The sequence below is a fragment of the Dipodomys ordii genome, unplaced genomic scaffold, assembly GCF_000151885.1.
Source record: "Dipodomys ordii isolate 6190 unplaced genomic scaffold, Dord_2.0 Scaffold4, whole genome shotgun sequence".
Classification (NCBI taxonomy): Eukaryota; Metazoa; Chordata; class Mammalia; order Rodentia; family Heteromyidae; genus Dipodomys; species Dipodomys ordii.
In genome coordinates this window covers 4,145,784-4,170,661 of record NW_012267220.1, presented here as the reverse complement: position 1 = coordinate 4,170,661, position 24,878 = coordinate 4,145,784, and the positions used below count along the sequence as shown (strand labels likewise).

At 33.0% G+C, this 24,878-nt stretch overlaps 1 protein-coding gene across 9 annotated transcripts in view; it reads left to right on the top strand.

Moving 5' to 3' along the window:
* The window catches only part of Spock3 (sparc/osteonectin, cwcv and kazal-like domains proteoglycan (testican) 3), a 244,174-nt gene extending 222,098 nt beyond the window's left edge, over positions 1 to 22,076 (top strand). For 3 of the 9 annotated variants that reach the window (XM_013024623.1, XM_013024647.1, XM_013024639.1), the window contains 5 exons: positions 2,725 to 2,844; positions 9,646 to 9,867; positions 13,729 to 13,791; positions 18,549 to 18,686; positions 21,572 to 21,741. In XM_013024623.1, the coding sequence (XP_012880077.1) occupies positions 2,725 to 2,844; positions 9,646 to 9,867; positions 13,729 to 13,791; positions 18,549 to 18,686; positions 21,572 to 21,741 (713 nt within the window). Of the gene's footprint in view, positions 1 to 2,724; positions 2,845 to 9,645; positions 9,868 to 13,728; positions 13,792 to 18,548; positions 18,687 to 21,571 lie in introns of all 9 variants that reach the window. The other 6 variants (XM_013024678.1, XM_013024685.1, XM_013024672.1 and 3 more) reach the window with 5 other exon arrangements.
* Positions 22,077 to 24,878: the final 2,802 nt, after the last annotated feature.

The following is a 24,878-nucleotide window of genomic DNA, read 5'->3' as shown; positions in this document are numbered from 1 at the left end:
TGCCTTGAGCTGAAGAGCTGAGGGACAGCACCCAGGCCCAGAGTTCAAGCCCCACGACCGACAAAAAAAAAAAAAAGAACATTTTATCATCCTGATGAAATGGGTTTGTGGAAAAGTAACATGGAACCAAGTTCATGCCAAAAATAATTTTGAATATTTACACTAAGTAATACACAGAAATTTTTAATATTTTAAGGTATGCATGTAAACATATCAAAAACTCTCTCATGCATTGTGCACTCTATTCTATCAGTTTTCCCAAATGCAACTAATTGGAATTAGTTCTATCAGATAGATAGAGAAACAGACAGACAGACAGACAGACAGATAGACAGACAGACAAATAGATGTATAGATAGATGAGAGATAGACCATTGCAATAGATAGATGATAGATGTTCTATAGACAGATGATTTATACATGTATGTCCATTTAGAGACATATATAGACATGATGCATATGTCTATATCTACATATATCATAAATCTATATATGTATTTTTTACATATAGACATATTATGCATTTGCATACCTGCATAGTTTTTTGCACTTTATGTGTTTCTTCTCCAATCTTGAGTAAGGGGAGCAGACCTTTGAAATATATTGTCTTGAACAGAGACAACAGGCTGCCGTGTAGATATTCATATTATTTATTGTTCTTATAGTCAGTCTCAGCAAGTACCAGTCTTCAATAGATTTGGTATTTTCTCTGGTTTTCAAAACATCTTATTATTACTCCGGATGAAAGTATACTATGCATTCTATGTATTGCTATTCCCTGGCCAAGAGTTTTCTTTGTATTTATTTATTTTTTAAATAAGTTTTTTTATTGTGAGAACACTGTACAGAGGAGGGGTTACAGTAACATGAGCGAGGTCATGAGTACATTTCTTATCAAGCATTGTTGCCTCCTCCTTTGTTTTACTCTTACCATCCCTTCCCTCCCACCTCCGCAATGACACTCCCCCACCCCAGCCTAAATTGTAAAGTTCGTTTTTCGACGTAACGTCTTGTACATCTCATTGTTGCAATGGGTCCACCTGTCCCCCTGTTTAAACAATTTGTTTTTTCCCTTCCCCTCCCCAAATTATACCAACATCAAATACAGTGAAAACAGGGGTTATATCATGGGGTAGGGACATACAAAGCAACAAAAAAATCACATGGTACCTTATAAATACACTAGAAACAATAGCAAGAAAGAAAAAACCACTTGTGTCCTTATCTTCGGGTGCATTTCACCTAACATCAACTTATCTGACCTTTACCGCTTGTCTCAGACATATACTAGTTATTGTAAATAAGGGAAACCATGGGACCTGTTTCTTTTGGCCAAGAGTTTTCTAACAACCACCATTGGTCTCTAAACTTTTCAAGCAAAATATCTTCTGGAAATGTCTTTACTATAGGAATGCCCTCATCTCTTAGTCTTTTGTTCTTGTTTCTTAGCTGAATTCTCTCTTACGTATTCTCTGTGGTATATCATACATTTTCAGTAACTTCCTAGGAAAAGATTATGGAGTTTGTAAGACTTGTCCATGTGTTAAAAAATAACTAGTAGATTTTCTTGAAAAAGTCTTCCAGAATGGTGAATTCGTTTCTTCTGTGTTTATCACTGCCTCCTGATCCTGTTAGTAAAAGTGTGAAGGCATTTTTGTCCCTTGCATTTGATATGTTAATTTTTTACTATTCCCCATGGAATGGAGAGTAGAATCAGTTTTGACTCTGGTGTTTTGAAAGTCTACAATGACTTGTCAGTGCCATCCACTCTACTGGGTACCATTAGGATATCATTCGCATAAGGTTTTAGGGGAAAGGAGATGATCCTAATTCCGTTATGCTACTTACACTACATTTTGTTGATCTATATAATGTATATTATGTTACAGCGTATATGGTGTTACTTAAATAACATGTAATATACTCTATCATCACTGAATAATGACTTTCCAAAATGAGTAAGGAAAATATTACTAGAACAAAGTGTCAAGTGAGGAAATTACAACATACACAAGATATTTGTAGGAACAATAGTCTCTCAGCAAGGTAAAATATTTCTGTTTGTGTATACCCACTTGCTTTGGCAGCAGATCACTGAATTTAGATGCCATGCTTTAGCATTGGGCATATTCTGGTATTGCTTATTGTGTGGGCTATTTTAAACAACCTTTGACAACTAACACTGGAAATCAGAGGGGAAGTTAATTTCGTTCCAAATGCTAACTTGTGTGTCAATACTGGGCCTCATGAAGTCTGGGCAAAAGTCCTGAGCTGCATCCATAGGACCTTTAATATTGAGCTTTCTACAAGAAGACATGGCACCACTTTTAAAAATACTTTGCAGTCTATCCTAATGTCAGATAATATGCCCCTTCCTTTTCTGTGCTCCAGTAAGCATATGGTATTAAAATAAATTGAAAGAGCATGTGTATTATTCATTCCTATGCACACATTGGTTGAGAGTCCTCAACCAAATGAAGTAGAAATCAAATCCTATAGAGAAGAAAAAAGAAATCTTGTTAAATAAATATTTCTATTCTGCTACATCACATGATGTTTGAAGTCTAATAACTCTTAGCTTTGAAATGAGTGAATCACAGTTAGTCCTTGTTTTACGTTTGCTTTTTTCCTGTAGCCATTGTTACCTTTCAGGGTATCAGCATACTTTGGAGGAAAGCGTTGATTTTCCCACTGATCTGCTCTGTTTCTTCTCTCTGTTTTTAGTGTGCAGTGACCTGGAGTTCAGAGAAGTGGCCAATAGGTTACGGGACTGGTTCAAGGCCCTTCATGAAAGTGGAAGCCAGAACAAGAAGGCCAAAGCATTACTGAGGCCAGAAAGGAGCAGTAAGATTTCTGCATGAGATAAGCTTGATTGTCTTTGAGATTGCAGTTCTATCTATTGGCTCAATTAGGAAAGCAAACAAATATTTTACTACTTATCAGATTTACTATTTGTACGCAGATGTTACTTCCAATAACATCTGTAATATTTTGTAGAGAAATATACCCTTGGAACAACTCTGATTAGAGGGAAAATATTGTCTGCCTGGGTAACAGTTAAGCTCAGTTAAAATTTAACAATAGGAATTTTGTCAGCAATTTATCGAAGACATAGGAAGTAGAATAACAGTCAGTTTGTATCTTATACCTATTTTTTGTGGGGGACACTTCTTAAGGTTTGAATTCAGGACCTCATATTTTTTAGGCAGACATTCTGCCACCCTTTATAAACTTCAGTTTTTTGTTGTTGTTTTTGTTTTTTCTGATAGGGTCTCACATTTTTAACTGGATAATTGACTCTTCTGCAGCGTATTTGTTTAGGTTTTCTTCATATATTTGGGGCAAATTTGTCATTACATATTGACATAAAATTATATTTCTAACAAAATAGTATCGTGCATATCTTGAAACAAAGTTGTTTTTCTTTGAATATTCATATGCATGCATATAATTTCAAATTAGAGTAATTTTCATTTTGTAGAGAAAACTCTGAGGTAAGTAATTATAAAGTGTTAGGGCTCAGCATTTTTCATATTTGCAAGGTTTATGAATATAAATTTATAGTTTTTATAGCCATATGCTGCTTCATAGTATATCTTTTTAATGTGGAAAACTAAACTGTTATTAAGAGATTGCAGTATATAAAAGTTGCTAAGCCATAAAAATTAGAGACCAAATATACAAATTCAAAAGCATGCCTTAATATTTTATCTTTTTTAGATTTAAATATTAAAATATTAATATTAAGTAGCACATTAAATTAATATTAATATTAAATGTTAAATTAGATGATAAATAAGAAATGTCTACTAATTGACTTAATCTAGCATAACTATGTGATTTTAAGTTATGGAAGATGATAGAAATCATTTTTAAGTTGGTTTACTAAAAACATAATTACTTCAGAAATTGTATCATCTGAATGATTTGATTAAAAATAAATATTTCTTCTAATTTTAAATATGGAAAAGATGAAGTGTTAATTAATTTGATCAATGCTCATAAAACCAACAAAAATGTGTCTAAATAGAAAAACTGATAGCAATATACAAAATGCTATCAAACCTTCATAGCTGTTTTCTTTAATATTAAACTACTCTTATTACAGTGTATTTAAATTATTCAAATACAAAACCATAAGTTTATAAAACATTTAGGCTATTCTCAATTAAAAGACTTTTGAAAGTTTTTGAATTTATAAAACTTTGATAAATATGACATAAACATTTATCACTGAGCCAATCAGAATATAGCTTTCCTTATAAAAGTTGAAAATCAAATTAGATAATATTGTCTGGAGGTGTGAACATAGTAAATGCATGGGTGTAGTCCTTCCTTTGGGGAGGAAAAGCTCTAAATCAATGTATATCATTAGTTTACAGATGTCAATAACTATTATAGATGCCAGTGATTACAGATTTTAGTGCATTTTTCATAAAGTTATCTTTTTCTAATATGGTTTATATTCCTCAGTATGCTTTCATAAGTCATTGAAAATTAAACAGGATAAATGTGACATCTAGTTTTTAAAAATAGAGCTCCAATTGAGAAGACTATTTGGGGGTGATATCAATTTGGTAAACTTCAGGATGCTAACACTTATGCAAAACTCCCAGATTAGCAGTCTGACTTAGATTAAGATAATGTCTGTTTTTGCTTTTCTGCTCATCTCATGTTCTTCACAGCCAGAGAAAAATGAAGGAATCACTTAAACCCCCAGGGCAAATGAATACATCCTAATTTCTTACCCACATACTGCACACTTATGTCATGCTGTCTTCACATTGAGAGGAAGATTGACTTGGGAATCAAATGGCTTTAAATATAAAATGCCTTGTCTCAATGTAATGAGGATCTTCCTAGATATAGCAGGATATTCCATCTGTTTAAAACAAAGATTTCTAAAGTTAGTTCATCAATTCTCTTTTTTTATTTCAAGTAATAAAAAGAAAGATCCAGATTATTGCTTGTTTTGGTATTTCTAATTAAGACATCTGGGGTTCTCTTTTTTTATTTAGTATACATTATAACTTTCTCTATAATTAAATTTAACTATACACCTTAGAATGACTAACATATTATCTTAATATATAGACATTTAAATTACATACAAGTAATTTATTCTGTATTTGGCTGAATTATGTTAATGCTCTGTAAAGTAAATTTGTAAAAAATGTATTAAATGAACAGCGTATTGCAATAAATTTGTCATGTCTTTTCTTCTTGGAAACTTTCTTACTAGATGCCAGAAATGAAAATTTCATTAGCCTTTATTTTTTTCCTTAGAAGACATTAATTGATTTTATTCTTATTTATTTTCATAATTTTTAATATTTTTGAGTACTATACAAAGAAGGCTCAAGTCAGCATAATCAATGTATGAGTAAAATGCATCTTGAACAGTGTCACCAAAGGTGATGATTGCTGACTCAGCTATTTCAAGCCCACCCATCCCTTCAAGTTACCTGGTTCCATTTTCACATAAGTACATTGAGTGTAATAACAATATCCACTCACAATTCTATAATATTCCAAATAGTAAAAACTAGCTATTAACATTGGAGAATGTGCAGTCTTTACGTCAACTGCTTCTCACCAGATGAAATACTGTGAATTTTATTTTTGTGTGTGTGTGAATTCAGTACGTTACTTTCAAAATATATCCCAGACCACTTTTAAAAAGTAACCTACTTAAAAAAAGAGAACTTACTCTACTTAAAGAAAGACATTTTGGCAGAATTAAAAGCAAGATGAGGCTTGGCGCCAGTGGCTCATGCCTGTAATCCTAACTACTCAGGAGGTTGAGATCTGAGAATCGCGGTTCAAAGGCAGTCCATGCAGAAAAGTCCACGATACTCTTATCTCCAATAAACCACTCAGAAAAAGCCAGAAGTGGCACTGTGGCTCAAGTGCTAGTCTTGAGCATGAGGATATTCAGAGACAGCACCCAAGCCTTGAGTTCAAGCCATAGGACGAAGAAAAAAGGAAAAAGAAAATTTTAAATAAAATTTATATGTGTACATTTATATATACTTCACAAAGTAATAGGTGTTATATATAAAGTTACAAGTATTCTTGTAGACTATTTCTGCAGTGCTACTTAAATTTTTTTTGTAAAATCCTTGAATGTTTGCATAATGACATCTTAAAAACACCAAGAGGTGATAGCTAAAAATCAAAGGGAAAAATATAAATCAAAAGGGAACAAAATAACTTAGAAGTATAACTATTAGATATTGTTCAATTCGAAGACAAATGAGTCTATGCATCCAAGTATCCTTGTTAACCAAAAACAAGCAATTTTAGAATGATCCCTTTGAGACTAAATTATTTGACAAATATTAGAGGAAGTTAGTATTCTCTTTCCAACCCCATCCCTTTTCTCCATCATGAGGTTAGAAACAAAACTGGCAACCAAGCAAGTTTAGTTCTTCTGTCTTGCTTCAATTTCCTATGAGCACACATACACATTGTTAAAGACATATAGTTAACATACTTATTGTTAATAGACATACAGTTAACATACTTATTGTTAATAGACATATAGTTGACATACTTATTGTTAATAGATATATAGTTAACATATTTATTGTTAATAGACATTGTTAATATACTTATTGTTAATAGATGAGCATATAGACTTATGGTTAATATTTTTTAAAAATCACACTACATATAGAAAGTGACAACTTTTTTATTATTACTATCTACTTATTTTAACCTTATAAAATCTCTTTGCTTTGTGGGTTCTTTTCCTTCATTTTTTTAGTGTCTTCAAATAGTTGTACACAGGAATTTCCGCTTAACATGTTCACTTGCATGTACAATGCGTCTTGCTCAGCATCACCCATTTCATCATTCCTCCATCCACATTTTTCGGTTCCATTTTCAAGTGTGTATTTTGAGTATTATGACTGTATTCATTCCCATCTCCATTGCCTGTCCCCTCTCTCCTGCCCCTCCTCACCTACAGACAAGACATATTTCAGCTTCCTCTTAACTCATTTTGTTAAACTGTGTATTGGCTAGCGGGGTTACATCATAGACTCATACTCCTGCATATAAACCAGAGCCTTGTATGTGATTTCAATATGTTTATATTTTAGGTCTAACTTACACATCTTAGAGAAAACTTGAGCCTCTTGTCATTACTCAGATTTTGTTGTTGTAATTGGTGGTGGTGGTCTTGAACTCAAGGCCTAACCTGGGCACTGTCCCTGAGTTTTTATGCTCAAGGCTACTGCTCTACCACTTCAGGCTACAGCTCCACTTCTGGTGGACTTTCTTATTTGGCCTGGCCTTGAACCACAGTCCTTAGATCTCAGCCACCTGAACAGCTAGGATTACAGGCATGAGCCAACAGCATCTGGCTTTGTATCTTTCTTCCCCCTTGTTTCTAAATTGACTTTAGTTTATCACCCTTTATATTCTGTAATAAACTTTTTTCTCACAAAAATAAATACCTCTGTTGCATTTGGTCTTATATTTAAAATTTAAGCCTGTCCATAATTTACCAAGATAGGGTAGGATTCTGGAAACATTCTGCTAGTGAATAAACTAGTATTCTTTTCAATTATTTATTATGGAGCCAAATTTTCTAAGTCATATTTTCCTCATGTATTTTCTATTATTGATAATTACTGTAATAATATTTTTATGTACTGGGATAAAATCTTGCATGACTTTAGTTCTCTTAAATCTATTAAGAACTATTTTATGATAGAGAATTATGTTTCATGTTCATCTGAAAGAAACTTGTAATTTCTTTTATTATTTGTTGGACTTGCCTGTCAGCATAAATTATTTCAAACCTGTTAATCATTGATAGTTTTGTTTAGATTTTCGATTTCCTTACTAGTCTTCTATCTACACGTCACATTGATTACTGTCAGAGTGTAGAAATCTCCCTATGTAATGCATTTTTCTTGTATACATGCTTTAAGCAAAGAATATATTGCTAATTTTCAGTTTGTTTTTCAATATTTTTGAACCATTTGCAAGGAAAAAAAGAATTTTTTCCAGAATTCTTTAGTTTTTTTTGAGATGTAAATTTTAACCTGCATTATAATGTATTCTAGGCCAAAAGCTCATTTTTGAGTATGTTTTTTTGTGGCTCACATCGGCTTAAATAAATAATCTCCCATTCTTGTTTTCTTAAAAAGTATCGCTGCTTCCTTCTTAAAAGATATTCTCAGTAGGCAAAGAACTCTGTGTTGAGAGATTAATATTTTTTCAGTTTGCTATTCTAAGATCTTCCATTATATTTTGGCTGACTTGGGTTTTATCTGAACAGTGTGCAATTTTCTTTCTTCTTAAGAACATGTATTTTGCTCCTGGCTGTTTTGAATCGTGTTTCTTATCATTGGTTTTGAGTAATTTGACTATAATGTGTCCAAGTTTTGTTGTTTCTTTCTTTGCGTGGTAGGTATTTTTCCTTTTCAGTGTTTCTAAGATCTTATCTCTGTAGTTTGATTCATTTCATTAATAATGAGAATTGTACCATTAATCTTTGAAATACTTCCTCTTCTTCCAGCCCTTCTCAGTCTTCTTCTGTGCCATTTTAGTTACTTCTCTGTTAGAATGATGATTCATTGCTCTTACATATTCTTTTGTATTTCTCTTCTTTACCCTTCCTTCCTTCCCCTCTTTTCTCAAAGGTAGGACCTTTGATGTGACAGAAGTCTCTTAGTGGTCAGTGCTCTGACAAACAGATTTACATGAAAACTACAATCACCATTATTCTATCATGATACAAAGCAATGCTAAAGTTGATTTTTATCATGTGTTAATTAGTTTTCAGTGAAAATAGTATCTTCATTTCCTTTGGACAAAATGAATTTTAGTGTTTATTGCTAGATTTTATTATTCAGTAATATTTACACGTATACATATCCAACAAAAAACTTGTTATTATATATGGTGTATGAAAGAAAATTGAACCCAAAATATAAATAACATTATAATATGAATTACCATTGAATAAACACCAAATTATTACCAAATACTTTCTGGTAACGTAATCACCACAAATCTCCTGAATGGCATATATTCACACATTGACTTTACTTTGAAACAAATCACACAATTTAGGGCCTTACTTAATTTTTTTTCTAAAGCAGGTTAAACAGTACAGAATTTCTTTGTTCTCTGTACTTTGAGAGAACTTCTCATCAGATTACCTGGACCTACCTATGTTTCCAGTTTTAATGATTAGCATAAATTAATTGTACAAAGAGCTTCCTCGTGACATTTACAAAATGATCATAATGTATTTTGATAAAATTTACCTCTTTTACATTATTCTTTCTTAGACTTACTCCTCCTCGGCTCCTTTTGCCAGTGTTTGGTGGGCTCATTACATTTATTTCCTGCTACCTCTACCTACTGTTGCCCACCTTCCAACTGTCCCTCTTTTATAAACATTATATTTTTGGAGAGTCACATTTCTTCCTCTGAGGGAAAGCTTGTAACATTTGTCTTTCTGAGCTTAACAGGTCAATCTCCAAATTCTATCCATTTTCTTGCCCTGCCTTTTATAAATACATAATAGTTGTCTTGCCTACGTTGCCTATTTTAGTGCTTTACTTTGCTTTTTGATGACAGCTTGCCTATTTTGCTTGCCTATTTTTCTCTTTTTGTTTGTAGGATTTGATACAAGTATTTTGCCAATTTGCAAGGATTCCCTTGGCTGGATGTTTAACAGACTGGATACAAACTATGACCTGCTGTTAGACCAGTCAGAGCTTGGGAGTATCTACCTTGATAAGAATGAGCACTGTGTCAAGGCATTCTTCAATTCTTGTGACACCTACAAGGACAGTTTGATATCCAACAATGAGTGGTGCTATTGCTTCCAAAGACAGCAAGGTAAAAAATGGGACCCATGCACACACAATTGCAGGTCTGCCTTTCAAGTATGATCTATGCTTCTCTGGAAAAATGATTTACAGGACACATCGTGTCCTTCATTTTGGTAGTTCATGAATATTGGATAAAACAGGAAAATAAGCAAGTTGAACAAAATAGTTTTGCAAATGTTGTAAACAAACATGCTAAATAAGAGGAAAGTAAGTAATTAATATTTTATATTAATGTACTTCATTACAGTTTCCATTATGAGCCAGCAAGGAGCACACTGAGATATGAGAACATAGATATTAAAAGTAATCATTAAAATTAATTTGCTATCTGCTTTGCCCATGGTGAAAAATAATTGGGATTTTTTTATCACTATACTGAAGAGTTTTAATGTTCCATTTTGTGATCTTATTAAATGAGCTGAATGAACCAGAGCATTCACCACCAAGTTATTTTTATACTTTTTATCATAAAAATGATGCCTTTCAAGCTTTTCAAAATAGTTTAGCTTTCTAAAAATTCACTAGCAAAGAAAGTCTTTTAATATCCTGGAGAAAGAGAGGCCAGAGGATATCTTAGAATGTCTCTTGTTCTTTCTACACATATCTCTTTTTTGAGGAAATATAAATATAATTTAAAATAGGAATCATGCTTAATAGAATATATTGAATTTTTATTTTTATTAAGTACATATAAAGAAACATCTAAGAAAATTCATTATAATTGTTCTATTAAACTATGGAAACAATGTTTTCAAAATATTTAAGAGTTCAGAGAATGAACTATGTCAATGATCATATTTTGAATAGATAATTATGAGTATAGCTGATGTTTTACCATCTTGGCTTCTTTTGCATATTTAGTAAAAATTAAGTAATTGTGAGGCAATGATTAATGAATAGATGTGGTAAGTCAGAAAATGTGACTGAGTAGAGAAGATTGATTCTTTATAGCACCCTAAATTCAAAAATGAATATGCTATATTATATATTCTAAATGGCACACATGAATGAGCTCACATTATTCCTTGGTTCCATTGGCTCACATGTGTGATTCAGGAGACTGGAACCTAGAGGATCAAGTTCAAAACCAACCTGAGCAGAAAAGTTAGTGAGATTCCAGATTTAATTAGAACAATGACTCAAGTGTCAAAACACTAATTGTGAACAAGAAAGCCAAGGAAGAGCACAAGGCACTAATTTCAATATCAGGTACAGGTACAAAATATAGCCAAAAAACTACACACCCATTGTTAACTTTATTATATATGTGCTCTCAATAGGACCAAACTTCTTTAAAAAAAAGGCATCCTTCTTACTATGAGTGAATCCATATATATATATATATGAAATAAATCCAGATAAATGGTCTTAAAAGTCATGCAGTGGTTTTGTTATTGTTGTTGTTTTGGGTTTTTTTTTTCATCATGGGGCTTGAACTCAACCTGAATGCTGTCCCTCAGCTCCTCAGCTCAAGGCTAGCGCTCTACCACTTGAGCCACAGCTACACTTCCAATTTTCTGAGTGATTTATGGAGACAAGAGTCTCATGGACTTTCCTGTCTGGGCTGGCTTTGAACCATGATCATAAGTTCTCAGACTCCTGAGTAGCTAGGATTACATGTGCGAGCCACCAGAGACTGGCTTAAGACATGCAGTTTTTATGACATTTTTTTAAATTTTTAAGTGCCAGAATATTGTATCCTTTCATGTTTAAAAGTTGATCATTCAAAATACATGCATAAGAACATTTTTGAGGAAGCTACAATATTGATTTTCCAGGAACTGAGATTAAAATGGTTCAAAAACTGTCTGGGAGAGCAGAAGATCAAGAGAGAGGGATGAAAAACAGCCACAGAAACATAGAAACATATTTGTTATAATTTTTCTTTTTAATTCTTGCATCATATAAAGAAATGTATTGATGAGGTGATGCATCTATTTGTTTTATTGGCTTGTTCTACAGTGTATACATAGGACAACGCATCAAATTATACCCTATATATACCCAATTATATATTTAGCATATTATATATGCATATACTAATATATGCATATTTGTTTTATTGAGCCTATATTGAAATTCTTAATAACCAAATTACAAAGGAAGGGCCTTGAAATTTCAAAGCTCGATTATTAATAATAAGAAGAATATGGTTAAAAATAAATTCTACTTGTTACTGAACTGCTTAATTAGTCACGATTATTTCTAAAATCTTAAAATGTACCATTATATAGAACTTGCAGACTCTTGTAAGTTCTGGTTCCTATAAGGTAGTCAGGCTTATGAGAAGATATAGAAAATCAGAAATTACAAAAGAACCTGGATGTTCAGGCATGTGTACATAAGGATTATCAATTCTACTTTACATTAACTAGCTCATATCCAAAAGAATGTTGCTAACAAGAGAATATTGAAACTCCAGCTCTTTCATGTCCATGCAGTGCATCTTCATAGTCTTGGACTACTTTGTTCAAGAGATTTATGAGAATATTAGAACAAAAACAATCAAAGAGGACAATTGGATCAATTATTTGCTTCACTTTTTCTATTTTACAAGATAGAACAACTCTGAACTGACATAATAAAATAAAACTTATTTAAGCCCTTTCATTCTACTTTATTATTTACATGTCATTTTATAATTGAATATTTTGAACTTGGTATATTAAACTGATTTCAAAATTATTTGAATTAATTGTATCTTACCTTAATGAGTGGTTATAGGAACTAATTGGCCATTTTGCTATTTCAGTGGTTTTTGATTATGTATGTGACACCATATCATGGATGAATATAAAGTATTAAACTGTCTTTATATAACAATACATAGGGCTATATATAGTAGCTATGTAATAATAAAAGGGCAACTATATTGTGACCATTTAAAATTTTACACTGCAATACCTATTTTCTCTTTAAAGTGACTGAGTTTGAAAACTACACAAGTATTTATTTTAAAAATGGTTCAAAAGATTCCAATAAATTTTATATAATGGGAGGCTGGGAAGGTGGCTCAGTGGTAGAGTGCTTGCCTTGCATGCATGAGGCCCTGGGTCAATTCCTCAGCACCACACAAGCAGAAAAAGCCGGAAGTGGTGCTGCAGCTCAAGTGGTTGAGCGCTAGCCTTGAGCTAAAGAGCTGATGGACAGCGCCCAGGCCCAGAGTTCAGGTCTAACGACCAACCAAAAAAAATTATATAATGATTTATCAGAAATAATTGGATATATTGCCATGTGTTTAAATTTCATATAAAATTTAAGCATCTGGTAAGTCCAGAAAGAACATATAGCTCTTTAATAGTATATAACATTAAAGTCTGCATTTGTGACATAACTTCTAATAAAATCTATCTTTCATAATGAAAATGATTTCTTTGTATCTTTAAAAATATTTTCAATTAAAGGGAAATAAGCTACTTGTTTGGGCAATAATCCATAGATTTAAATAATTGATTTTGTTGACCTTATAAATGTTATTGAGCATTTCATATCATATAAATATTTATGTTATTTTCTAGTCAATTCTATCATTCTAAAGACAGATGATCTAATATTAGTAATGATTAGAAAACCAGTCTCTCTCTCTTACTCTCTTGTTCTCTGTCTCTCTCTATGTGTCTCTCTATCTGGTCTGTCTGTCTCACTCTCTCTTTCTCTCTCTCTCTCTCTAGTTCTTCTTCCTCCTCTTCCATTATCCCCTCCTCTTCTTTCTATTCCCATATCTATATGAATAGTTCCATATCAGAATGTCAATTAATATTTAAAAGGTGTCTTCTAATGATACACAAAAGCTATTTGAAGTTGGATAATGGAGAGATGACAAAATTTAACTATAATCCTGGAGGTAACATTTTTCATGTCATTTTAGACCCACCTTGCCAGACAGAACTCAGCAATATCCAGAAGCGACAAGGGGTAAAGAAGCTCCTAGGTGAGTAATAGCTCATTCTTCTGAAGGCTTTATTGCTTACATAAATAACCCCAGGGAAACAGCAACACAAAATCAATATTAATCCAACAAAGATAGACTGCACTAAATTCCTGCAACAGAATTTATGAGCTTTTTGAAAGCCATTAAACTTACTTTTAGTATCTTACCTATTGAAAGATATGATGTCTGTTTTATTACCTTAATATAATGTTCATTTTGAACGTTATTAAGTAAGGAAAGAAATTGCAACAATACTAAAGTTCAAACATCAGCAGAAAGTTCTAATTCTATGGTAACAATTTAATAACTGACTGCATATATATGTATATATATACACACATGTATACTAGGCAGATAATACTTAAAATATGTCGTTGTACAGATTTAGTGAAAAATGTTCTCTGAGTATCTCAGAGAAATAGGAACAGAGTTTTAGCAAGATAATGAAACTTTTTTGGATAGACAGATAAAGATGTAGATATATAGATCTAGATAGATTCAACCTGATTTCAGACAAGCACTTTTTATATATGAACGTTTTGCTATCAAAGAGTAAATTTTGCATTTAGTTATTTATTCTTTGTTGGAGAAGATTGAACTCAAGGACTCACAGCTGGAAGGCAAGCATCTCACCACTTGGGTCATGAATCGAGCTCCTTTTTGTCACGTTTATTTTCAAGATAGAGTCTCACATTTTGTCTGATCAGTCAGGGCTGGGATCTTCACACGTGCACTTCACCATGTCTCTGTGGGTGCCAAACACAGGCCACTGCATGTAGCCATTGTGTATCTTCTATAGTTGGGATGTCAGCTGCTTGCCACCATGTCTAGTCATTGGATGGGTAAGAATCTCACAGATTTTTATGCCTGGATTCTCCAGTACCAGTCCCCCAGTACCCAACTCTCAAGTAGCTAGGATTCCAGGTGATCGATTATTCTTAAAAGCATAAGAGTTTTAAATAAAATCTTTCTAAAATAATTTTAAATTCTTAAAATGTTAGGAAGAGAGATAATGGTGTCCATCCATCTTTCACCCTTCAGCATCTTTTTTATTGTGAAAATACCTACAGAGGAGTTACAATTACATGGGCAAGATAATGAGTTCATTTCTTATCAAGCATTGTTGCCTCCTCCTTTGTTTCCCCTTCCCATCCCTTCCCATCTCCCCCACCCCATTCCCCCCTTTAAAGTTGTAAAGTTCATTTTTTGACATAATAATTTGTACATCTCATTGCACCTTGTTGCACCAAATAATCATAGCACGTTTGTCAAATCTAAAAATTTAGGATTGCTCTCATTCTACCAAGCAAGAGACTCTATTTGTATTTCACCAGCATTTTTACTGGTATGCTTTTACTTTTTGTATCAAACTAAGATATCACAAAAGTCATGTTTCTTTCGATGTATGTTAATGCAGTAGAAGCAAATGACTCTATAATATCGGATCTATAAGACCGGATTGATCTGTGTTATATTTCAATGTACCATGTTTGCAATTGTAGAACATTACGTTTAAATGAGAAGTGTTAGCTCAGCACTTGTGAGTTCAGAGTCCAATGTTTAAAATGATGAATGCAATTATAATAAATCTTTAAAGTGTGAGCACTGATGATAGCACTACATCATGCTGTGTTTCTCTTATCTTCTAAAAATTTGGAAATGTACTTTGAAAAAAGGCTTTTGTCTCTTCAAATCAAAGTTTTCCCTCATATAATGGGAAAAGCCATTAAAATACAATTGGCAACTATTGTAGACTTCACCAAAATCTACAGGTAAATAAATATAAACTCTAGGCTTGAATTACTTGAAGTTAACTAACAAAAACCCTAACACTGAGGCCTTTTTGAAAAGAAGCATCCTTGCTGTTCATTCAAAATGTAAAAGGAAATATTGGAAATAAGTCATTACTGGAAAGACTAGATGAATATAATTACTAGTCATTACTAGAAATGAATTATTAAACATCAGGCCTGGTGGCTCACAACTGTGATTCACCTACATAGAAACCATAGTTGTGATGATTTTAATTCAAGGATAACCCTTAGCAGAAGCATAAAATAATCTCAAAAATAATTGCAATATTTTTTAAAAAACTAGAAACATTAGTCAAGTGATGGAGCACTTGCCACCAAACACAAAACTCTTATTCAGATCATAGCAAGCAAGGGAAGGAAGGAAGGAAGGAATGAAGAAAGGAAGGAAAGGAAGGAAGGAAGGAAGGAAAGAAGGAAGGAAGGAGAGAGAGAGAAAAAAAAGGAAAACTACTGTATCCCTTAAATACAGGTTTTGTTTATTTGGGTAGGTTAAGGGCATGTAACTGAAAGTTAATGAGTTTCTAATTAATAATAGGTTGTCATATATTCCAGTATATAGACTCATTTTGTGTTCTTTTCCTTAGTAGTAGAACAATTCTTGATAATATCTGTGTATGTGTTTGTGCATGTGTGCATGTACACATGCTTGCTCACACCTGCACATACATGCATGCCAGGTCTAGAGCTTGAACTCAGGGCCTCAGAGCTGTCCCTAAACTTTTGTGCTCAAGGCTAGCAATGTATTACTTGAGCCACAGCTCCACTTCTGGATTGTTGACGGTTAACTGGAGATAATTGGAGATAGTCTCATGAACTTTCTTGCCTAAGTAGACTTTGAACCATGAACTTTGTACCTTAGATATTAGCTTTCTGAGTAGCTAGGATTGCAGCCATGAGCCAGGCATGTTCTCTTATTTATATGCAGAAATCACTGGCACGAAACAAAATCATAGCATTATGTTAAATCACAATAGTTTTAAAAGTGTTGGTATTAAAAAATGGCACATTTTTCTTATTGTTGATGACCATGAATCCATAAAAGGCCACAAATTTCTCACACTGTTGATCTCCATTTGTCACTGAGATTAAAAGTTCAAACCAGTCCAATAAATTATAAGTGCTAAACTTTTTCATCATTAGCTCATCAGAATCAAAAACTATTTTTAATTTTTTTATTGTGAAAATACTATACAGAGAGGTTACAATTACATGGGCAAGATAATGAGTACATTTCTTATCAAGCATTGTAGCCTCTTCCTTTGTTTCCCCTTCCCATCCCTTCCCAGCCTCCCCCCCCCATCCAATCCTCCCCCACACACACAAAAGTTGTGAAGTTTTTTTTTGACATAACGACTTGTACATCGCATTGTTGCATTAGGTCCACCTGTATTCCTATTTAAACGATTTGTTTTTCCCCTTCCCCTCCACAAATTATAATGACATCAAATACAATGAAAGCAGGGTTATGTTGTGGGGGAGGGACATACAAAGCAACAAAGAAAAAATCTTATAAATGTGTTAGAAACAATCGCATGAAAGAAAATAAAACATTAGAATACATATCTTATACATATCTTAAGGTTCATTTCCCTAACATCAAAAACTTTTGAGAAGTAAAAATCACTATCTCCTATGGTGAGAAGACTACAAAAAATGTCATATTCTATACATTGATTCACTTTGTATTTTCTTTTATCCTATAAGTTTCTGGACAAACATCAGTTTTCTGATCTAGTAAATTCTCCTGTTGTTGCTTTTATTGTAGGTTTTGAGGGCCTTATATATTGCTAATTAAATATCGTCAGCAATATATTACTCACTACTTTAGATATTATACATATAAAAGCAAATATCTATCTTTTACTCTTTTCTATTAAACAATACTGCCTTTAGTGCATAGTTTTAAATGGTATTCATACAATAAAAGTCTAGAGAACATAAATATATCTGCGTATAGATGATGTCAGATGGTAGTGATAATGATGAATGATGATGTAAGCATGACACACATTCACATACTCAGGTGCATACACATACCCAATCACTCACAATGGAAGAACAACATCACATTTCCAATGTAGGGGACACTTGCATATTGAGGATCACATTTAAATCTTAAAAAGGGAGTATGAAGGTAGTTCCATTGAGACAAGAAATGCATAAAGAGGGGTCTAGGAAGGTGGCTCAGTGGTAAAGTGCTTGCCTTGCATGCATGAGGCCCTGGGTTCGAGTCCTCAGCACCACATACACAGAAAAAGTTGTAAGTGGGTGCTATGGCTCAAATGGTCAAGTGTTAGCCTTGAGCTGAAGTGCTCAGAACAGTGCCCAAGCCCAGAGTTCTAGCTCCACGACCAGCAAAAGAAAGAAAGAAAGAAAGAAAGAAAGAAAGAAAGAGAGAGAGAAAGAGAAAGAAAGAGAGAAAGAAAGAGAAAAGAGAGAGCGGGGAGGGAGGGAGGGAAGAAGGAAGGAAGGGAAGGAGGAAGAAAGAAAGAAATGCATAAAGAGAAAAGGCATCACTAAATTAAGCATCACTTCATGTGCAATGATATGGAAATATATGAACAAAAGAACTTAAGGGAAGATAACAACAGAAAGTTGCCAGCGACAGTAGTCTTTTTGGTTTGGATGACTTGATATAAACATAGCATTCACCAGATTTTACTTGTCTTATTTCTCTGGATGCAAGACCCTTGCCACAGTGAGAAATGCTAATAATTTGTGCATCACGGGATAAGAACCTATAAAACGTAAGCAGTTCCTGTTGGGAAGGCCAGTCCCACAAGAGCAGAGAACTTAAGTATTACCTAGTACCTGGAACCTGGTGGACACTTCTGAAGGGCATATCTGAAGCACATTTGAACCTAACGGGGACCCCTGGAAAGAAGCACAGCTTCTCCATACAACTAACATGCGTGTTTGTGTGTGACTGTGTGTGTCTGACAGGACAGTACATCCCCCTGTGTGATGAAGATGGCTACTACAAGCCAACACAGTGCCATGGCGGTGTGGGGCAGTGTTGGTGTGTCGACAGATACGGAAATGAAGTCATAGGATCCAGAATAAATGGAGTTGCTGACTGTGGTAAGTGAAAAGTTTATTCTTCTTCTTATTTTTTTGGTCAGTCAGGGGGCTTGAACACAGGGCTTGGGCACTGTCCTTGAGCCTCTTTGTGTCAGATTTAACACTCTACCACTTTGAGCCACACACAGCTCTATGTCTGGTTTTCTGATAGTTAATGAGAGATAAGAGTCTCACTGACCTTCCTGCCTAAGCTGACTGAACGACGGTCCTTAGATCTCAGCCTCTTGAGTTGCTAGGATTCCATGTATGTGACACCAGTGCCCAGCTGAAAGGTTATTTCTTTCCCACACGCCAGATAAAGTGTTTCTGAGCCTCATGAATTTATCCTGTTAGTGAAAGAAGACAACCTCTCTACAGCTGGCAGAATATACAAAGGTAGAGGCGAGAAGACTTGTGCCTAGGATATTGCAAATCTATGTGGAAATCTATATGGAATTTCAAGACTAACTAAGAGAAGAATTAAAAGTTGATATCCTTTTCCTCCTTCAAACTCTGAATGCTTTTAAGAACATACCAAGTAGACTTCTGTCACTCATTATATTTCAAGTGAGTTGAGCCCTTTTGTCTGCATTCTTCCGGACAGAGGGACTTAAGAAATATGTAAACATCCACCAAGCAAACAAACCAACCGAAAATCTTTTTAAAATTCCATAAAGTGTATGTGTAATCAGCATATTGCATATTTTCTCATATTTGGGTGAAGAAAATGTAGTTTACTTGTTTAAAGAATGATTATACATTAGGTAACACTTATGAGCATGTATTTTTATGCAAATACATGAAAATAATTTAACAATATAAACTTCACATGGATACATTTTAAAGGTTCAAAGGAGGTATATTTTTATGCTTCAGAAATATTTTCAGAAATCAGGATTGAAATATTATTTTATTTTTACTATGTATATATTTAGCAACAAGTATTTTACCAATTTGAGGTACAGAGACCCCCATTCACTCTACCTTTCCCCACACATTCTCACTCCCTCCACAAACTGATATTGCAAGACTAACAGATTGTGTCTTGATGAATACAAATGATCAAAATCAACACTAAGTGCCTAGTCATTCAAACATTAGAAAATGTTTAGATGTCTCTCTCATGCAATTTCAAGCTCGTTGATGAAGATTGTTTAGGGAAGAGAAATAGTACACAAGAAAAAGTAATTATATATAACCCTTAAATTCTTCTTCTGATCTTAATTATTCCCTCATTTTTATTTTGTTACCAATCCTGGGCCTTGAACTCAAGGCCTGTGAATTCCCACTGTGATTTTTGTTTTGCTCAAGGTTAGTGTTCTACCACTTTAGCTACAGCTCTATTTCTGGGTTTCTGATGGTAAATTAGAGGGAAGAATCTCATAGACTTTCCTATCAAGGCTGGCTTCAAGCCATGCTTTCTCAAATCTCAGCCTCCCGAGTAGGTAGTATTACAGGTGTGAGCCCCCAACATCCAGCTTCCGTAGTATTGTTAATCTCTGACTTGATTTTGTATGTGTGAAAGGTTCAATAGCACACTATAATTTCCATTTATAATTTTAACATGTAGCATGTCTTTGTAATATATACATATACATTACATGTCATTGTAATATATATATATATATATATATATATATCTTTAAAAGGCTGTGACATCAATAACTTGATCTGAGTGCCAGTGATAATTCTAATATTGTAGGTTGTACTTTAAAATTGTATAGACATTAGTTCAATGCATTAACTGAGAAATTGTGTAGGAATAGGGTTTCTGTAGAAATTAAGAAAATACACAAAGGTAGAACTTGAAAACACCATTTCCTGACATAGAATTGTAGTATGAAACCAAACACTTTTTAGACCTTGGATTATTGTATTAGTGGGATTTGTTCCATTAAACTACCAAAGAAAGATAGAAGTAAATATTAGGAAACTTGAAAAAAAGATGCAATTATACTGAAAGAGCAGAAATGTAAACACATGCTGAGATATAATATATTATTGCCGCCAGAAGTATTAACAGCTGCATTTATAATGGTTTTTTAATTGATTAAGAGTATTGGTTTTTTTTCCCACTGCTATCATAACAAATCCTACTACATTAGAAGCTTAATCCACACAAATTTATTATTTTTCAGTCCTGAGTGTCAAGATTCCAACAGGTCTCTTAAAATAAACATGATACATTAAGCAGGGTGGAAATTATATCTGAAGACCCAGAAATTGATTTTCCTGTTTTTCCTACCCTGTAGAACTTAAATTCCTTGCCTGTGCACAGTTTTCTCCAATTTCATACCAACAATATTGATTCTCTCTCTGACCATTCTTCTGGGGACCATTCTTCTGTGTCTCCTTCTGACTCTATCCGGGAAGGTTCTTTTATATGCATTTTTATTGTAATTGTGAAGGTGACATACAGAAGGGCTGCAGTTACATGTCAGACAAAGACTACATTTATTTTTGTACAATCTAACCCCTAATTTTAAGGAGCCAAGTGACACCTTGGGCCACATGGAGAGTAAGTGCCCCTTCGGCAGAGTCCTTAACCACGTCACATTTGCAAAGTTCCTTTCAATGAAAAAATACCCTGTCTGAAGATTCCACAGGTTAAGGATGCAAATATCTTGGGAGATAATTATTCTTCCTTCTCAGCTTGTCAAAGAAAATTTAAAAATATTTTACAATTCTTAGTCTGACATGAACTTCTATAATCCTGGGTTGAGATCTATATTACTGGCTGGAAATTCTCACATTGTTATAATGATTCTGCTACAATAAATTCATAGATTTTAACATGTGACATTTTTCATTAAACTGTATTTTTCTTAAGTCTACCAATTAAATTTGAAGTCAACCTACTCCTCAAACAAGTGAATAAAGTATTTGTGTGTTTTTTTAATTTTTAGCTATAGATTTTGAGATCTCTGGAGATTTTGCAAGTGGAGACTTCCGTGAATGGACTGATGATGAAGATGATGAAGATGATATGATGAATGATAAAGAAGAAATTGAAGATGATGATGAAGATGAAGGGGATGATGATGACGATGGTGATGATCATGATGGGTACATTTGATCCAGCTGAGGTCAATAGAGCCTACATTTCTAATATTTACAAAATTACAGCCTATTGAGAGTTACCTTCTTACCCCCAAACAAAATGATTCTAAACCTCTCATATATTTTGTATAATTATTACAAATATTGTAGCAAAAATCCTAGAACTTTGATGTTTAAATAAGAGTCATTTGCTTTCAGTTTATCTATGCCTTAGAAAGAAAGACAGTGCATATAGAGTATAGCCAGAAAAAGGGAAGTTGTGAAGATCTAGGGGAGTAATTTTTTTCAAAAGAACAAACTTTATATATGTTCCACAACTATAAAAACTGACAATAAGAGCTTGTGATCATATGCTATTGTATTATGAGAAATAGACTGAGCTAAATTTACAAAGATTTCCTGGTGACATTGACCCCAAGGATTTTTATAAAATAATGCATGATTTTAATTTCAATTTCAATTTCAATATAGCATCTTCTCTGAGTCAGGGTGAGAGAGATACCACATAGTAAGACAGAATGACCACTGTAGACTTGTGGATTCTCAAAATACTAAACTATCCTTTCTGATTTTTATTTCAGTTTTAATGGCAGACTCATGTAGATTCTTTTAATATTCTTATACAGCATGATTTCTAGTTTATCTTTCTGACCAGCAATTTAGGGTGTAGAATTTAAATCAGACACACTAAGTGAATGATTCATTTCCACAATATTTCCATTCATTTTTTTTTCATTTGCCCCAATGAAAAGAGATTTTATTTTTCATTTTATTTCCTACTTTAGATAAAAATTTGCATTTAATCTTAGGCTTTTGTTTGTAGTGCAGAAACTTAGAGAACGTATTGTAAGGTGCCTTGCAAAAATAGAAATAGAAAGGTTTAGCATGCATACCAATATAGGATATTAGGCAATATTTAAGCACACCTAACTTTCAAGTTAATGCCAGTAAGGGTACCGCTGCTGCTGGAGGAAAATGGAATAGGGTTCTTTCTTTTTTCTGTTGCTACATAATTGCCATGTGGACTTGTTTATAATTATAATTGTGTAAAGTGGCATTTAATATTTAACTGTAACAAATTACTTTAATTACTATATTTAAGTTAGCATGTTAATTAATTGTGTAGGCACCGTCACTTCTAAGACTGTCAAACCAATGGCTCTGTGTCCACAATAGAAAACTTGTTGAGTGTTACACACTGTTATCTTCCATCCTCATCGTGGATTAACTGATTTCCTGGTATACTATTCAGTGAAAGAAAAATCAGTGAATAATTTCAATTTAATTTTTACACACTAAATAAAAAATGTTTACCTTATACGATGTTTAAAGTATAATGCATTTTCATTTTCTAGCTGTTTATGTATAATTTACAAAATAAAGAATCTTGTAACCAAAATTAGCTGTACCTTAATGATTTTTCTGGGGCTTATGCAAAGTAGAAAGAAGATTTCGTAGTGTATCTTTGGATTGTTAAATGAATACATGGCAACCCAGCGAGGAAAGTTTTCTGAGGTGTTTCTTCTTTTTGACTTCAAAGTTAGAGTTCTTGTAATCTTGGATACTGTTTTCAAAATATGTTAAAAATGATGATTGTTTTGTCTAATGTGTTTCCTTTGCACTAATATTACAAATAATTCTATTTAAGGGGTCATATTTTCAACCTCATTTTTAAAATAATGCTTAGAATGCTGAGCAAAATTGCTATTCTAAAAGCATGTCAGATAGCAGCACCTATTTAACAAGTATAGAATAATCATAAAATATGAAGTGTGGGTTGATTGGGAAAAGACAAAAAAGCAAATTCTATACAGAAGTTAACAAATTAATGTCAAATAAAAATATGTGAATCCTAAAGTAATTTTCAAATGGTCACCATTCCAAATGTCATAATAGCATCTAATTCAACAGCAAACACAAAAGTGAAAAATACTAACGTGAATAAATTTTATATGAATTTCTTTGTACAATAAATATACATATGAATACAAATCCCATTTGTGACATATTTAGGCCTATTCATTATTTAATAACTATGAATATTTTAGCTCAATGTAACAGTACTCATGTTTTTGTTATAAAAATGTACATGGGCATCAGTAGTAAGCCCATCTCCATTCTAGGCACTTTGGATTCAATACTAAACAAAATGATATTCTAGTGTTAATAAAGATATGTTTATTTCTAGTCCATAAAATGATGTAGCTGCATTCTTCATTTGCAGAAATCTATGGTGTTTCCTAGACAATTTAAATAAAAAATATTAAGGTGACTTTAAACCCATTACTTTCCTTGTTAAAAAGTTTAAAACTATATGATGTATTTTTGATGGAAAATATTAATTAGCATAACAACATTCCTTGTTGATTCTGAATCATAAAAATATATTATTTTAAGCTTTGTTTTAATAGTGTGTTTATATTTTAGAAATAAACACATGTTAAATACCACAGACATTCTGAATCACAGCACTTTTAAAACTTAAAGACTAAATATTTCTGGCATGTTACACATCTATAAATTTATAAAAAAAAATCTCATTGTGTATATCTACATTAGTGTGCATGAACTGCTTAATACCATTTACAAAAACTGAATTTCAAATAAACTTTTAAACATATTTTTAAACAATACTTTTCAAAACTTTAAAAACCATTTAAACCTCAATCAAAAGAATGTTACCTAAGACAAACTGCATTTTATAACAACATAGACTAGCAAATAAGAGAATGAAATCCATTAATTCCTTGAAACAGTCCAATTAATAAAGCAATTGTTAAGAGCACTTTATTCTTTGTGTATCTTGGTATTATTTTATGAAAATTTGGTAAAGAACTTATAAAACTTCAGCCCTGTGGCCTACTGGTGGCTAATTTAGAATGGCTTGAGTGAATTGCAAAAATAAAATCTCAGCTTTGTAATATTTTTGTTGGCTTGTTTTATGCAGAATGAATGATGCCTTATCTGCATCTAGTAGTATAATTAAGCACTCTTAGCAGCGACCACTTTTCGGGGATCATGAAGAACCAAATGACACTTACCATCCTTAGGGCTCAGCTTGTTTTGCCAAACAGGTACACTCATGGGTGTGCACATGATTAACACTATATTTGCTTGAAGTTAATCAGAAACAATTTTAAACTTAACTGAATC